Raw genomic sequence first — 16,040 nt, 5'->3', positions numbered from 1 at the left:
CGTTTTTATAATAAACGCCGCAAAGAATAATTTTACTCCAAAAAAGGCGTCGTTTTATTTAAAATAAAATCATTTTTTTGTGACATTTTTATAAAAAACGCCACAAGTAAAAACGCCGCAAAAGGTAATTAAAATCCCGCTCAGTTTTTTGGTTACCCGCTCGTTACTCCCTCTTTTTCTCATCTCCCAAATAAAAGTTTCTACTTAATTCTTTTTCCCTTTTAATCTCAAAATTTGCCCCCAAATTTCCCATTTTCAGCAACACAAGTAAATACACCTACACCAATCACACTTCTTTTTCCTTTTCATTTCACTGCACTGAATTCACTCACCATTGCTACTCATTTTCTCTCGATCTGTTAGGGTTTCTTTTAATTTTAGGGTTTCAAGGGAGACATACAGTTTCCTTTTAATTTTACTGGTGATTTCTATGGAGACGGAAACCCTTGATGACAAGAAACCGGAGGAAAAGGAGGTGAAAGAGAGACTGAAACTTCCCATTGAATAAGAAATCAATAGAAGGAAAAAGAAATCAGATCTTTCTGAATAAGAAGAAGAAAATCAGTACTTTCTTTCCATTGAAGAACAAGAAGTGAAAGAGGATATCAAGGAAAATGTCAAGAGAAAACTAAGAAGAGCCGCACTTCCTCCTGTTCAAAAGGTGTTCTTTTTTATTTCTATTGCTTTCAGTATTTTTTTTTTGAGATTATTTTCAGTGAAAGAAAATTTTTTGGAAATAACCCATCATTTTTTTTTGTGGAAAACTGGAAAAAAAATAGAAACAAATTGATAATTTTGTATGTTTTACATTTATGTACTTGTTCCCTAAGCTTTTGTTTGGTTGGTAAGAAAATAGAAGTGTAGGAGGTTGGAAGGATGGAAAGTTTCATTCAAAAGGAGGAGCTTTTAAACCTTTTTGTTATTTTAATCTTGGGTTTGTAGTATTTGCATGTGGAAAGTTCTGTTCTTTGAAAAAACAAGCTGTTTGTTTTCTTTAATTCAAGAGAAAACCAATTAAGAGTGTAGCTTTAGATTTAAGTATGATTTTACTCTATTTTTATGTTGAGGAATGGTTTCTAATTAGACCAATAAATACTGTAGTTTTATATCGAAGTATGAGTTTATTTTTTTGGTGAAGAATGATTTCTAATTGCTTTGGTTTTTGCTTTTGATATGAAATGCAAAATATTGATAAATTTGAAAAAGCTATAAATGAGGGTAATTTCTATGGAGCTCAACAGATGTACAAATCAATAAGTGCACGGTATGACACTATGACTGCTTGCCATCACCAATTTTATTTTATTATTTTTAAGAGTTAAAATTTCTAGAACTGTTATTGTTCTATGTTTCTCGGGTGTATGTCTGGTTGGAATGCCATGCCCATTTATGTCAAACAGAGGGACTTCACAAATGAAGTAAAAGAAAAGAGCCTGAGCAACGAAGGATTTAACTGTACTTAGTCTTGGATGGGGCTTAATGGGGTAAATCCCCTTATGGTTGGATAAAAGGCTTGTAAGATTGAGTAGGTTAGCATCACGTGATTTACTGTGTATGAAAAATTGGTCTGCAAATTATTAGTTTTGATATACTGGTGTAAGTGTTCAATTATTAGTTTTGGCATTGATTGCAGCAAGTGTGACTCAACTGATCTGTTAATGTGCTTTTGTTCTTTTTAATTCTTAGACATCATATTTGTACATTTAAAATCATCTGTAGATCCATCTGCTTTAAGAGATAAAGTTATATTTGCAAATTGGCAGAGAAACCGAAGGAAACCTGAAGAACTTAATGGGGGAAAAAAGGTGAACAGTAGGAAGGTATGCTGATGAATTATGTAACTTCACACAACACTTAATATTGGGTAATCTTCCAAGATGATGTTTATGATGAATTTAGGATTAAGAAATTATGATTTTGGGGTTTTAAGTTATAGTATGATGTGGATTACAGTTATTATTGCTGAAATCATGAGATTGATCTGTAGTCTTCTGAAATAACTAGAAAATAAAATAATTTTGTAAATATTTCAAGCATATGTGTCGACAAGTTTTACCTGGGAAAAAGTTTCAATATTTTATCCATAAGTGAACATGGGACTAGGTGTCAAAGTTCAAACATGATTTTATCTTGAAATTTTACACTCTAATGGATTAGTTTTGTGGAGAGATTGATTACGTTTGGGCTAGAGTTTATGATCTACTTTGTGCATGTTGTCATACCAACTGCTTAGTTGACTGCATGTGAACAGCTTTCGTAGTTTTTTTTTCACAGTCAACAACTGTAAGATCTTTCATTCGTGCTTCATTAAAAAGCAATGTTATAATAAAAGAGAAAAGATCAGCTGTTCCCAGGTTAATAATTTATATTATGTGTATTCTTTTGGTTCTTCGATTGTCAGTTCTCTATAGACTGTAGAGGAAATGTAATTTATTTTCTTGGTTACAGGTTGCTCTTTACCTCTGCTATGTCATAATGTTTTATAAATTGGATATAAGTGACTATTTAATATTTGCATTTCAAGGAGGAACTTATCTATTATTTAAACTGGAATATGTTATTCAATTTGCCAAAATTTACAGTCAATTGCCGACTTGTTTTTAAAGATAATTATAAAACTATGTAATTCCTATCATGCGATTCATTTTGCTTGCTTTTACCTGGCACCTTAGGCTTCTTCACGAAATTTAATGTCAATATGCACTACCAGAACTTGCTAAAAAACCCGTGTTTCTGGTTTTCATGAATCATGAATTGAAAGTTGCTAGTTTTCTTAGCAGTTGAAGATTATTTTCTTCTATCGATATGTATGTCTTTATGATAATGATGTTTGTTAAATATTTCATAGATCCTAATGCAATTTGAGCAAGATCAAAAGGAAACAAAAGATATTCTGTTGAAGTGCTTCAGGTACTCATCGTGTTCAAATTTCTTGTTTTTTTGTTTATAAATTTTCCCCTCAAACATACCTTATTGAGGCACTTAAATTTTTTTTTCTTGTGAAAAGTAAGCAGATGTTATATGTAATTTTCCCGGTCCCATCACTGCTATTAGCTTCACCATTTATGTTAATGCAGGAAAAGTATGAAAAGGCCATTGCTGCACTTGCTGAAATGGAGAAAAGAGCGGTAATGGCAGAATCAATGGAGGAGGGTACCTTACATTACCATTCTGGACAAAATAAAGCTCAACCGTCTTTTTCTCCACGGTGTGTAGTTGACTTCCCACTTTCAAATCTTTTATGCTTGGGTGAAAAACATTTTATAATGGATGATAAAACCAAACCAGACCAGCTGGTTCAACTAATTCTACAGAGAACCTGGTAGTTTGACAGTCATATAGATAAGCTTATTTGCATACCATTACAAGCCTAGTTGTAAGGTACTTTGTTCCATTTTTTTGTACTTAATTGCCACTTGAATTTATATTCTATAAGACACGATACCCCAATTTGTTAACAACTTAATATCAAATTGCAGATATGCTATTGCTTTCCTAAATTACAGATATTGCGCTGCTATCGCTGGGACTGATTACTATGTTATAACAGCTGATGCTTGAATGTCTACCGGTCACAATATCCTCACCGGTGACTACTCCAAAATCTCCAAAACTGTATGTTCTTTACCCATCCTTCGCTTTTACAATGCAAAACTTAATAGAGAAACTTGATTGTAATGGTGTTTTGGCACTAAAGGGCTTTTCTTTTTTGCACTTTTATGTCGTAATTAGTAGGAAGGTTGGGTTTTAGTCTCCAAAACTGGTAAGCTACTTTGAATCAAAGGAATAGAAAGCTTTAGAGGGAAATTAAGAAATTTTGTGAAATTTGCTACTAAGTGTCTTTGAATCAAAGTGAAATTAGCTGACAGAATAAGAAAATAGGTATTCTAATAGTGTTTTTTAAATTTTCCTTATTCTAATAGTGTTTTGGTGGATAGTCATGCAATCGAATTTGTACCGAAAGTAAAATATTAAAAGTATGCCAGTGATGGAATTAGCTTTTATAAATCACTTCTGGACTGTTGTGTGATCACATGTTTTGATGATTGATGTTAATATATATATATATGGTTTTGCTCTATGAAAATCCTTTTGTTTTCACATGTTGCCATGCTAAACTAGTAGCACTCTTATCTTAATTTTGCAATCATTACTCAAAGGTAGGTTCTTGCATGAAAGACCTGTTGAAGAGGAGAGACCACCTTCAGTGGCAGTGAGTGAATTAAATCAATTAAGTCACTACTCAGAAGTAAAATATCCATTAGCCTGTTACTTTATCAGAATGTGTTAGATTTCCTCAACAATGTCTAATTTGAGTTTATAGAAACAATAAACTCATGTAGTAAATGATGGATGTAGTAAACCCATTTCATCTAATTTCAAAGGGTTTTGAATTTCTATTTTAGTCTATAAATTTTCAAGTTTATTATTGTACATTTTGAAGTTGTGTATTTTAATTTTTTTTTGCAATTAATTAGTTGGACTATTTGAACTTGTAATTTTTCTATTTAATTATTAACATATTTTTCAATATTTTGACTAAAAAAATTTATTTATTTATATGATTAAATATAGTCTTTTTTAACTAAAAGTATATATTTAATACTAATTAATTTTTTATATTAATAATGTTTGGTTTTAATATTTAATATTTTTGAATGTTTTTTAAACGTTAGTGGCGTTTTTTGATAAACGCCGCCAAAGAACGGTACTTTTAGCGGCGTTTGTAATCAAAGCGTCGCTAAAGGTCTTGAGTTATAGTGGCGTTTTTGAAAAAAGTGTCGTTAAAGATCCTGAGCTATAGCGGCGTTTGTGTAAAAGCGTCGCTAAAGGTCATGATCTATAACGGCGTTTGTGGAAAAAGCGCCGTAAACGTTTGCGGTGTTGACAATGGCGGCGTTTTTTGCGGCGCTTTCAAAAATGCCGCTAAAGGCATAAAAAAGCGCCGCTAAAAACCAGTTTTGGTGTAGTGTTTATATTCTATTTTTTTATTTTATTTATTATTTTATAAATTTTTATTTCTTTCACTCGTTTATTTATTTGTATTTTCATTTATTTTCTAAAGGATGTTTATTATTATTATTTTTCATTTATTAGATATTTCAGTATGTCATTGTTTTTTAATTTCGTTTCTTTGCTATTTATGTTATTTCTATATTGTTGTTGTATTTATTATTTGTGATTGCGACATTTATACATACATCCAATATAACATTACATTTTTTACTCGAGTTTAAAAATAGAAAATTTTCAAAATAGAGATAATACCCGTATTTAGGATTTTCAAGAAAATTGAGCCCTAACGTATTGGGTTCTGATTTTCTTCGTAAAATCTAACAATCGGGAACTGCTCTTTAATCAAACAAAATAAAACTTGTTATCGAGAATTCAATATGTGGTGTCCTAACGTATTGGATGTGACGCGTTGATTTCTCGAGATAAAGATTTTTCTAATAAAAAATAATAAAGAAAATATTCAATGTTTAGAATTTTGAGAAATTGTGTCCTAACGTATTGGGCCGCGATTTCCTTATAAATTTTAAATAAATGAATATTCTATTAAATTTTATTACACGAGTATTTTGGACAAACTCATTTTTGAAGAAATAAAATGTCGTGCCTTAACGCATTGGGTGTGACGTTTTCTTTTTCAAAATGGGTGAGTCTCAATAAATAATAATATTTAAATAAGGATCGCATTTTTTTAACTCTCAACTTTAAGACATTAATTAATCAATTTGGTACCAATTTTTGGGCGTTACGAGGTTGCTAATCCTTCCTCGAACGTAACTGACTCTCGAACCTGTTTTTCTAAAACTCGTAGACCAAAGTCGTTTTTAGGTGGTCCAATCACACCTCAATAAAAGATTGGTGGCGACTCCAATTTTCATCAACAACTAATTTTTGTTTGTTTTCAAAAAAATGGTTTCGACAGCTTGGCGACTTCACTGGGGATTTTTAAAAAAAATAAGAGAGTCGAGCCACAAAGTTGATTAATTTTTGTCTTATGGTCGAGAAAATATTTTTTTTTTTAAAAAATCATGAGATCCTTTTGCATTCATTATTTTCTTGCTTAATTGATCTTTGCATTATACATTACATGAGTTGAATGATTCTACCCTTTTAAGTGGGAGTGAGAAACTATTCCTTTGTTAGGTTTTCACCTCCGTATAGGATAGTAGATCGCTTTCGGAATACATCGGTACTTATGCCTTCGTGAGATTATCATCTCCATATAGTCATAGGGAAAATGTGTTCCCCTGAACCGAACTTGATCTATATGAGCCTATAATGGGTGAAGATTGAGGAATCTGCTGGTTCGGGTACCTTACTTTAGAAACTAAACCATATATAGTGAACCTTAGGAACTTGCCCTAGGTAGAGCTGTGCCAAACCCCTAGTGGTCACCCGAATAGGTTTTCTATTTATTCTTGCTTTAGCTGTAACAGCCCGATTCTAGGCCTAGTCGGAATAGTGGTTTCGGGACCACAAATCCGACGAGGGAAAATATGATTATTATTATATTTTTATGGTCTACAATTTTACGAAAGATTTTCGTAAAAATTTCGTCCGAAAATTTCGACGTTTGGGCACTAAATTTAGTCAAAAGGACTAAATTGTAAAAAGTGTAAAAGTTGAGTTCTACATCTTAGAGGTATTTAATTGTTATGAAATTTTAAATTGGAGGTCTTTATGTGGTAATTAGACCATTAGTTAGTTGATGGACAAAAATGGGCATAGAATTAGTGAAATAGATTTTTTTTAAGTAAGGGCATTTTAGTCATTTTGTAATTAAATAGAATTAAATGGGAAAAAGATGGCAAAATATGCTCATCTTCTTCATGGTGAACGAAATCAACAAGGGGGAAGCCATAGTTAGGGTTTTCAAGCTTCCAAGCTCCATAGTAAGTGATCCCAAGCCCCGTTTTTAATGTTCTTTACGTTTTTGGAGTCCCGGTAGCTTAATTTAGCTTATTCTAGCAATAATTCATGTTAGGGTTCATATTTGGAAAAATACCCATTGGTGAAATGTGTTTATTTTGCTGTTTTATGGTAGAATATGAAGCTATAAATTATGTTAAACAACTTTTGCTAAGCGATTTTAAGCGAAAACGGGTAAATAGACATAATCGGTAAAAATAATTAATGTTCAAAAGTATGTGTTAGAGTGGGAATTTGATGTTGCCATAGAAGGGAAAAATGTTCAGCATGTCATAAAACATGAGAATAAGAGATAAAGTTTAATTTCCGAGCTTGGGGACAAAAGTGTAATTATGCAAAAGTTTGGGGGCAAAATTGTAATTTTTCAAAAAGTTGAGTGGTGAATTATTTTACCAAATGTGAACATTAAATGAGTTAAATTTTCCATTATATATCAAGATAGACGAGAAGACTACCTCAAACGAGGAAAAGAGAAGATAGTGGAGTAAATTGCAAAATTGCAATATTTTGCATCGAGGTAAGTAAACATGTGAAATAATGCATTATTTTGATATTATTTGATATGTGTTGAGATTTATTTGAACATAGAATAAATATTTGGCAAAGATTCAAAAAAAATGTGGCTAAGTGGGGAAAGGTGGTAAAGTGTTGAAAAACACGGTTTCCGGTTGAACACTCGGAATAGGCCGGATTACATTGAATAAAAAGGGGGTTGCTAAGTGTTGATTCCCTCGAGGGGTTGCTAAGTGCTGATTCCTCGAATCATTGGTGGTTGCTAAGTGCTGATTCCACCGTATTTTAAATGTGAAGGGGGTTGCTAAGTGCTGATTCCCCGACTCATTGGTGGTTGCTAAGTGCTGATTTCACCGTATCTTAACTGTGAAGGGGGTTGCTAAGTGCTGATTCCCCCAAGGGGTTGCTAAGTGCTGATTCCCCGAATCATTGGTGGTTGCTAAGTACTGAACCCATCGTATCTTAAATGTGAAAAGGGTTGCTAAGTGCTGAATCCACCGATAACGGTTAACATTCCAAGTGTTCAACGAGTAAATTGGGAAGGTGAATATTTATACATATGGTGGACAAGGTTATGGGAGGAATATTGGGTTTGATACTTAATCAACTCATGTATAAGATGGGAGGAAATATCAAAAGTATAAAAGAAACAATTTAAATACAAACCTGTTTCGAACAACAGCAGTTGTGCAACTTTGAAAAATCACCATAAATGATGGAAAATGAATTGGAGGTTGAATAATATATTAAATTAAATCTTAGTGAGTCTATTTTCATATGAAAGAAACAAAGGAAGCAAAAGAGTTGTATATTTAGGGATATTTGGATTTATTTGAGACAGGGCTGGATTGATTTCGGAATTCCCTATTCCAACTTTGGAAAATCACCAAAAATTCTAAAAAAATAATTATGGCTTGAAATCTATATGCCTGGATTCCTTTTTGAGTATATTTTTAATAGAAACAAACGAGAACATTTTTTGGAACTTGTACAGAGATTTATGTAAGTTTTTGTAAGGGGAGGTCAGGACTGTCAAGCAGGGAAACATGGGAAGATTTAAAGAATAAACTGTATTAATTGGCTCAATAAAAAATTCTAAAAATTTTATGATAAAAATATATATGGGTCTAGTTTCAGGGAAAATTTACAGAATTCAATTTGGATCCCTGTAGCTCCGGATAAAAATAAATTAGTGGTCCTGACACAGAAAACCAGCTTGCTGGAAATTACACAAACAATGAAATTTATTTGTGAATAAATTTGTAGTCATGTGAGAAATTACTTATTTGTCATATGTTTACTTACTAAGCTATATGCTTACTTGTTTTTATTTTTCCCTTGATTATAGTGATTTCCATCAACTCAGAATTGGAACGGAGTCAGACAATCATCTACACTATCATCCACGTTTGGGTATTTTGCTACTAGTATTCTGGAAATTATGGCATGTATAGACGACTAATGTAATGTGGAGTCACCATGTAAATATATGTTATGGTTCGATTTAAAATGTAGTGTTTATTAATGGTTAAATTGTGTATGTTTATACAACTGAACTTGGTTGGAATATTGAATTATGTTTGAAAACTTGCAGAAGGTTTAAGCAAAAATAAGCAGAAATGCTGTCGAAATTTTTTTAAAAAAAATTTTAGTAATACCTCATACTCTGTTCCGATCAGGAATACGAGTAAGAGGTGTTATATTTTAGTGGTATCAGAGCTACGGTTTAGTCGGTTCTCGGACCAATAAAATATGTGTGAAAGTCTATACATGCCATAAATATATTGTGATAGTGAGATGATTTCTGACAATTTAAAATTTTGTTTTATATAGTAAATGGACACTGACCGAAGTGTGGCAGATGATGTTGAAAGTAATGCGCCGGCTCCCGCACAAGGGACCGCGCATGAAGAGAGTAGACATGAGACACATGGACAGGATGAGGCTCGGGAAGCCTTCTTCCGGATGATGAGTGATTGGTATACAGAATATGTTCGTGTAAATCTGAATGTACCACCTCCTCCACCTCTTCCTATTCCTCAACCGGTCCCCGTAGCTCCACGAAGTGCTGAATTGGTGAGATCAAGAAACCACCCGTTGATGAATTGAAAGCATGAAATTTGAAGATTTCAGGGCTAATGTTGATGATGATCCGGAAAAAGCAGAGTTTTGGCTTGAAAATACTATCCGGGTATTTGATGAATTATCCTGTACTCCTGAGGAATGCTTGAAATGTGCTGTGTCTTTATTGAAGGATTCGGCATACCATTGGTGGAAAACATTAATATCGGTGGTTCCAAAAGAAAGAGTTACTTGGGACTTCTTTCAGGAAGAATTCAGAAAGAAATATGTAATCCAGCGGTTTATTGATCAGAAGCGCAAGGAGTTTCTCGGATTGAAACAGTAGAATGTCGATGAGCGAATATGAGCGGAGTTTGTCCGGCTTAGTAAATATGCCCAGGAATGTGTACCTACGGAGGCTATTATGTGTAAAAGATTTGAAGAGGGGCTAAACAAAGATATCAGATTGCATGTTGGAGTTTTAGAGTTAAAAGAATTTGTGGTATTAGTTGATCGGGCCTGCAAGGCTGAAGAGCTGAGTAGAGAAAAGAGAAGGGTGGAGATGGAAGCTTGAGATGTAAGGAAGAGGTCAATGGGCAGGACATTGATGGATCCACGACCAACTGGTTCAATTGGGTATTCAAGCAGAGACCGAGGGAGGTCATATTCCGGAGCTAAAACTCGAGCTACCTCAGTGGCAAGTGTGGGCAATGTAGGAAACACCAGACCTGAATGTCAACAGTGTGGCAGGCGACATACTGGTGAGTGTTGGGGATTTAAATGAGCTTGTTTCAGGTGTGGTTCCCAAGAGCATTATGTAAAAGATTGCCCTGAGAGAATAGAGGAAGAAAAATTACAAAGAGCTGGATCGGGTGATATTGTCAGTAGAGGCAGACCACCGAGAAATGTGGGGAGCAAAGCCAGTGGTAAAAGTGTGATAAAAGATGCAGCTGGAGGATCAGAAACTAGAGCGCCTGCCAGGACTTATGCCATACACGCTCGAGCGGATGCCTCATCTCCCGACGTGATTACTGGTACATTTTCTCTTCATGATATTGATGTTATTGCTTTGATTGACCCTGGCTCTACTCATTCATATGTATGCGTGAATTTGGTATCTAGTAAGAAATTGCCTGTTGAAAACACTGAATTTGTAGTTAAAGTATCAAATCCTTTAGGCAAATGTGTCTTAGTCGATAAGGTCCGCAAGAATTGTCCCCTGATGATTCAAGGTCACTGTTTCCTGGCTAATTTGATGTTGTTACCATTTGATGAGTTTGATGTTATTTTGGGGATGGATTGGTTGATATTGCATGATGCTAAGGTGAATTGTAGACAGAAAATCCTTGAATTAAAGTGTGAAAACGGTGAAATTCTCCGGGTTGAAACAGAGGAGCCGAATAAATTGCCTATGATGATTTCGCACATGTCTGCTCAGAAATACTTGAGAAAGGGATGTGAAGTTTATCTTGCTTATGTGCTGAATACTGATATAACTGGGTCAAAGCTTGAATCAGTGCCGGTAGTCTGTGAATTTCAAGACGTATTTCCAGAGGAATTGCCTGGGTTACTTCCGATTAGAGAAGTTGAGTTTTCTATTGACTTGTTACCTGGTACTGCACCGATTTCTATTGCACCGTCTCGAATGGCTCCGACTTAGTTGAAAGAATTAAAAGCTCAGTTACAAGAGTTGACAGATAAAGGATTTGTGAGACCGAGTTTTTCTCCTTGGAGAGCTCCTGTGTTATTTGTGAAAAAGGACGGCTCTATGAGACTTTGTATTGACTATCGTCAGCTCAATAAGGTGACTATAAAGAACAAGTATCCTTTGCCGAGAATTGATGATTTGTTTGACCAATTAAAAGGGGCAACAGTGTTCTTCAAGATCGATCTGAGGTCTGGTTACTATCAGTTGAGAGTTAAAGAGTCTGATGTGCCGAAAACCGCTTTTAGAACGAGGTATGGACACTATGAATTTCTGGTAATGCCTTTTGGGTTGACTAATGCTCCGGCTATTTTTATGGACTTGATGAACCGAATTTTTCGGCCGTACTTGGATAAGTTCGTGGTGGTGTTCATAGATGATATTTTAATCTATTCTCAGGATGAATCTGAGCATGCAGAACATTTGAGAACCGTGTTGCAGATTCTGAGAGAAAAGAAATTGTATGCTAAATTCAGCAAAAGTGAGTTTTGGCTTCGTGAGGTTGGATTTTTGGGACATATAGTTTCAAGTGAAGGTATTTGGGTTGATCCAAGCAAAATTTCAGCAATTATTGATTGGGAGCCACCAAGGAATGTGACTGAGGTTAGAAGCTTTCTGGGCTTAGCCGGGTATTACAGACGCTTTGTCAAGGGATTTTCGATGATTGCTTCTCCTATGACTAAGTTACTACAGAAGAATGTCAAATTTGAATGGACCGATAAATGCCAGCAAAGTTTCGAGAAATTGAAGGCATTGTTGACTGAGGCGCCAGTGTTGGTGCAACCTGAATCAGGGAAAGAGTTTGTAATTTATAGTGATGCATCGTTGAATGGTCTTGGGTGTGTGTTAATGCAAGAGGGAAAAGTAATAGCTTATGCTTCAAGACAGCTGAAACCGCATGGGAAGAATTATCCGACGCATGATTTAGAATTGGCTGCTATTGTTTTTGCTTTAAAAATTTGGCGCCATTATTTGTATGGTGAAAAGTGTCGAATCTTCACTGATCATAAGAGTTTGAAGTATTTGATGAGCCAAAAAGACTTGAATTTGCGGCAACGAAGATGGCTCGAGCTAATTAAAGACTATGAGCTAGTGATTGATTATCACCCCGGGAAAGCTAATGTGGTTGCTGATGTCTTGAGCAGAAAATCTTTATTTGCTTTGAGAGTTATGAGTACGAAATTAACTTTATCTGATGATGGTTCAATTTTGGCTGAATTGAGAGTTAGACCGTTATTTCTTCAGCAGATTCGGGAAGCTCAAAAGAATGACAATAAATTGCAAGCGGAAGAGCTCGATGTAAGCGGCGTTGATTGATTTTCAAATTGGTTCAGATGATTGCCTGATGTTTCGGGACAGAATATGTGTACCGAGAAATAATGAGCTAATTCAGACCATTTTATGTGAGGCACACAGTGGTGATTTATCAGTCCATCCAGATAGTGTGAAAATGTATAATGATTTGAAGAAGTTGTATTGGTGGCCGGGCATGAAAAAGGATATCTCGGAATTTGTATCAAAGTGTTTAATCTGTCAACAAGTGAAGGCTGAGCATCAAGTACCATCGGGGTTTACTTCAACCGATAACGATTCCAGAGTGGAAGTGGGACAGTATTACGATGGATCTCGTGACAGGATTGCCTTTAACTCCAAAGAAGAAAGATGTTATTTGGGTAATTGTTGATAGATTGACAAAGTCAGCCCATTTTATTCCGATACGCATTGATTACTCACTTGACAGGTTGGCGGAATTATATATTACTGAAATAGTGAGATTACACGGGGTGCCTAAATCTATTATATCAGATAGAGATCCGAGATTTACTTTGAGGTTTTGGATAAAGTTGCAGGAAGCCTTAGGTACGAAATTGAATTTCAGTACTGCGTTTCATCTGCAAACTAACGGGCAATCAGAAAGAGTGATTCAAGTTCTTGAAGACATGCTCCGGTGTTGTATTTTAGAATTGGAAGGCAGTTGGGAGAAATATCTACCATTGGTTGAATTTGCTTATAACAATAGCTATCAGTCAAGTATACGAATGGCACCGTATGAAGCATTATATGGGCGTAAGTGTAGAACTCCTTTATATTGGACTGAGCTCGGTGAGAACCGGATTCATGGAGTCGACTTGGTAAAAGAAACTGAAGAAAAGGTAAAAATAATCCGTGACTGCTTAAAGGCTGCTTCAGATCGGCAAAAGTCGTATGCGGATTTAAAGAGGAAAGAAATTGAGTTTCAAGTGGTTGATAAAGTATTCTTGAAAGTATCTCCATGGAAGAAGATTCTGAGATTTGGTCGTAAAGACAAATTAAGTCCACGTTTTATTGGACCATATGAAGTTATCGAAAGAGTTGGCCCTGTAGCTTATCTGTTAGCTTTACCGCCGGAGTTGGAAAAGATACATAATGTATTTCATGTGTCGATGTTGCGACGTTATCGTTCGGATCCTTCACATATAGTTTCTCCTACAGAGATTGAGGTTCGACCAGATATGACTTATGAGGAAGAACCAATAAAGATTTTGGCTCGGGAGGTCAAACAGTTAAGGAATAAAAGTGTAGCCTTAGTGAAAGTGTTGTGGCAAAAACATGGAATGGAAGAGGCTACGTGGGAACCGAAGGAAATTATGAGGAAACAGTACCCAAACCTCTTTTCCGGTAAGATTTTCGGGGACGAAAATCCCTAAGGGGGAGAGTTGTAACAGCTCGATTCTGGGCCTGGTCGGAATAGTGGTTTCGAGACCACAAATCCGACGAGGGAAAATATGGTTATTATTATATTTTTATGGTCTACAATTTTACGAAAAAATTTTGTAAAAATTTCGTCCGAAAATTTCGACGTTTGGGCACTCAATTTAGTCAAAAGAACTAAATTGTAAAAAGTACAAAAGTTGAGTTCTACATCTTAGAGTATCTAATTGTTATGAAATTTTAAATTGGAGGTCTTTATGTGGTAATTAGACCATTAGTTAGTTGATGGACAAAAATGGGCATAGAATTAGTGAAATAGATTTTTTTTAAGTAAGGGCATTTTAGTCATTTGGTAATTAAATAGAATTAAATGGGAAAAAGATGGCAAAATATGCTCATCTTCTTCATGGTGAACGAAATCAGCAAGGGGGAAGCCATAGTTAGGGTTTTAAAGCTTCCAAGCTCCATAGTAAGTGATCCCAAGCCCCGTTTTTAATGTTCCTTACGTTTTTGGAGTCCCGGTAGCTTAATTTAGCTTATTCTAGCAATAATTCATGTTAGGGTTCATATTTGGAAAAATACCCATAGGTGAAATATGTTTATTTTGCTGTTTTATGGTAGAATATGAAGCTATAAATTATGTTAAACAACTTTTGCTAAGCGATTTTAAGCGAAAACGGGTAAATAGACATAATCGGTAAAAATAATTAATGTTCAAAAGTATGTGTTAGAGTGGGAATTTGATGTTGCCATAGAAGGGAAAAATGTTCAGCATGTCATAAAACATAAGAATAAGAGATGAAGTTTAATTTCCGAGCTTGGGGACAAAAGTGTAATTATGCAAAAGTTTGGGGGCAAAATTATAATTTTTCAAAAAGTTGGGTGGTGGATTATTTTAATAAATGTGAACATTAAATGAGTTAAATTTGCCATTATAGATCAAGATAGACGAGAAGACTACCTCAAACGGGGAAAAGAGAAGATAGTGGAGTAAATTGCAAAATTGCGATATTTTGCATCGAGGTAAGTAAACATGTGAAATAATGCATTATTTTGATATTATTTGATATGTGTTGAGATTTATTTGAACATAGAATAAATATTTGGCAAAGATTCAAAAAAAATGTGGCTAAGTGGGGAAAGGTGGTAAAGTGTTGAAAAACACGGTTTCCGGTTGAACACTCGGAATAGGCCGGATTACATTGAATAAAAAGGGGGTTGCTAAGTGCTGATTCCCCTGATGGGTTGTTAAGTGCTGATTCCCCGAATCATTGGTGGTTTCTAAGTGCTGATTCCACCGTATTTTAAATGTGAAGGGGGTTGCTAAATGCTGATTCCCCCAAGGGGTTGCTAAGTGCTGATTCCCCCGAGGAGTTGCTAAGTGTTGATTCCCCGAATCATTGGTGGTTGCTAAGTGCTGAACCCACCGTATCTTAAATGTGAAAAGGGTTCCTAAGTGCTGATTCTCCGACTCATTGGTGGTTGCTAAGTGCTGAATCCACCGATAACGGTTAACATTCCGAGTGTTCAACGAGTAAATTGGGAAGGTGAATATTTATACATATGGTGGACAAGTTTATGGGAGGAATATTGGGTTTGATACTTAATCAACTCATGTATAAGATGGGAGGAAATATCAAAAGTACAAAAGAAACAATTTAAATACAAACCTGTTTCAAACAACAGCAGTTGGGAAATTTTGAAAAATCACCATAAATGGTGGAAAATGAATTGGAGGTTGAATAATATATTAAATTAAAGCTGAGTGAGTTTATTTTCATATGAAAGAAACAGAGGAAGCAAAAGAGTTGTATATTTAGGGATATTTGGATTTATTTGAGACAGGGCTGGATTGATTTCGAAATCCCCTGTTCCAAATCTGGAAAATCACCAAAAATTCTACAAAAATAATTATGGCTTGAAATCTATATGCCTGGATTCCTTTTTGAGTATATTTTTAATAGAAACAAATGAGAACATTTTTTGAAACTTGTACAGAGATTTATGTAAGTTTTTGTAAGGGGAGGTCAGGACTGTCAAGCAGGGAAATAGGGGAAGATTTAAAGAATAAAATGTACTAATTGGCTTGATAAAAAATTCTGAAAATTTTATGATAGAAATATATATG

At 34.9% G+C, this 16,040-nt stretch overlaps 1 protein-coding gene and 1 long non-coding RNA gene across 10 annotated transcripts; both read left to right on the top strand.

The window, feature by feature from the left end:
* Positions 1 to 674: 674 nt before the first annotated feature.
* LOC105764747 (uncharacterized) lies at positions 675 to 9,551 on the top strand. 9 transcript variants are annotated; one of them, XR_008191910.1, is made up of 7 exons: positions 675 to 1,820; positions 2,849 to 2,910; positions 3,078 to 3,381; positions 3,480 to 3,615; positions 7,385 to 7,459; positions 8,804 to 8,868; positions 9,289 to 9,551. It is a non-coding gene; the product is annotated as an uncharacterized LOC105764747 (long non-coding RNA). The 9 variants fall into 9 exon arrangements; XR_008191907.1 differs by having other exon boundaries at positions 676 to 1,820; positions 3,078 to 3,615; XR_008191906.1 differs by having other exon boundaries at positions 676 to 1,820; positions 3,078 to 3,615; positions 7,381 to 7,459.
* Positions 9,552 to 10,108: 557 nt separating this feature from the next.
* LOC128035519 (uncharacterized) lies at positions 10,109 to 11,176 on the top strand. Its single transcript, XM_052625302.1, has 2 exons — positions 10,109 to 10,257; positions 10,312 to 11,176. The coding sequence occupies exons 1-2, from the start codon at positions 10,109 to 10,111 to the stop codon at positions 11,174 to 11,176; spliced, it is 1,014 nt and encodes a 337-aa protein (XP_052481262.1).
* Positions 11,177 to 16,040: the final 4,864 nt, after the last annotated feature.

Source organism: Gossypium raimondii, chromosome 12 (assembly GCF_025698545.1).
Source record: "Gossypium raimondii isolate GPD5lz chromosome 12, ASM2569854v1, whole genome shotgun sequence".
NCBI classification, from domain to species: domain Eukaryota; kingdom Viridiplantae; phylum Streptophyta; class Magnoliopsida; order Malvales; family Malvaceae; genus Gossypium; species Gossypium raimondii.
Note: the sequence above shows the minus strand (reverse complement) of the source record. Positions and strands in the feature narration are given on the sequence as shown.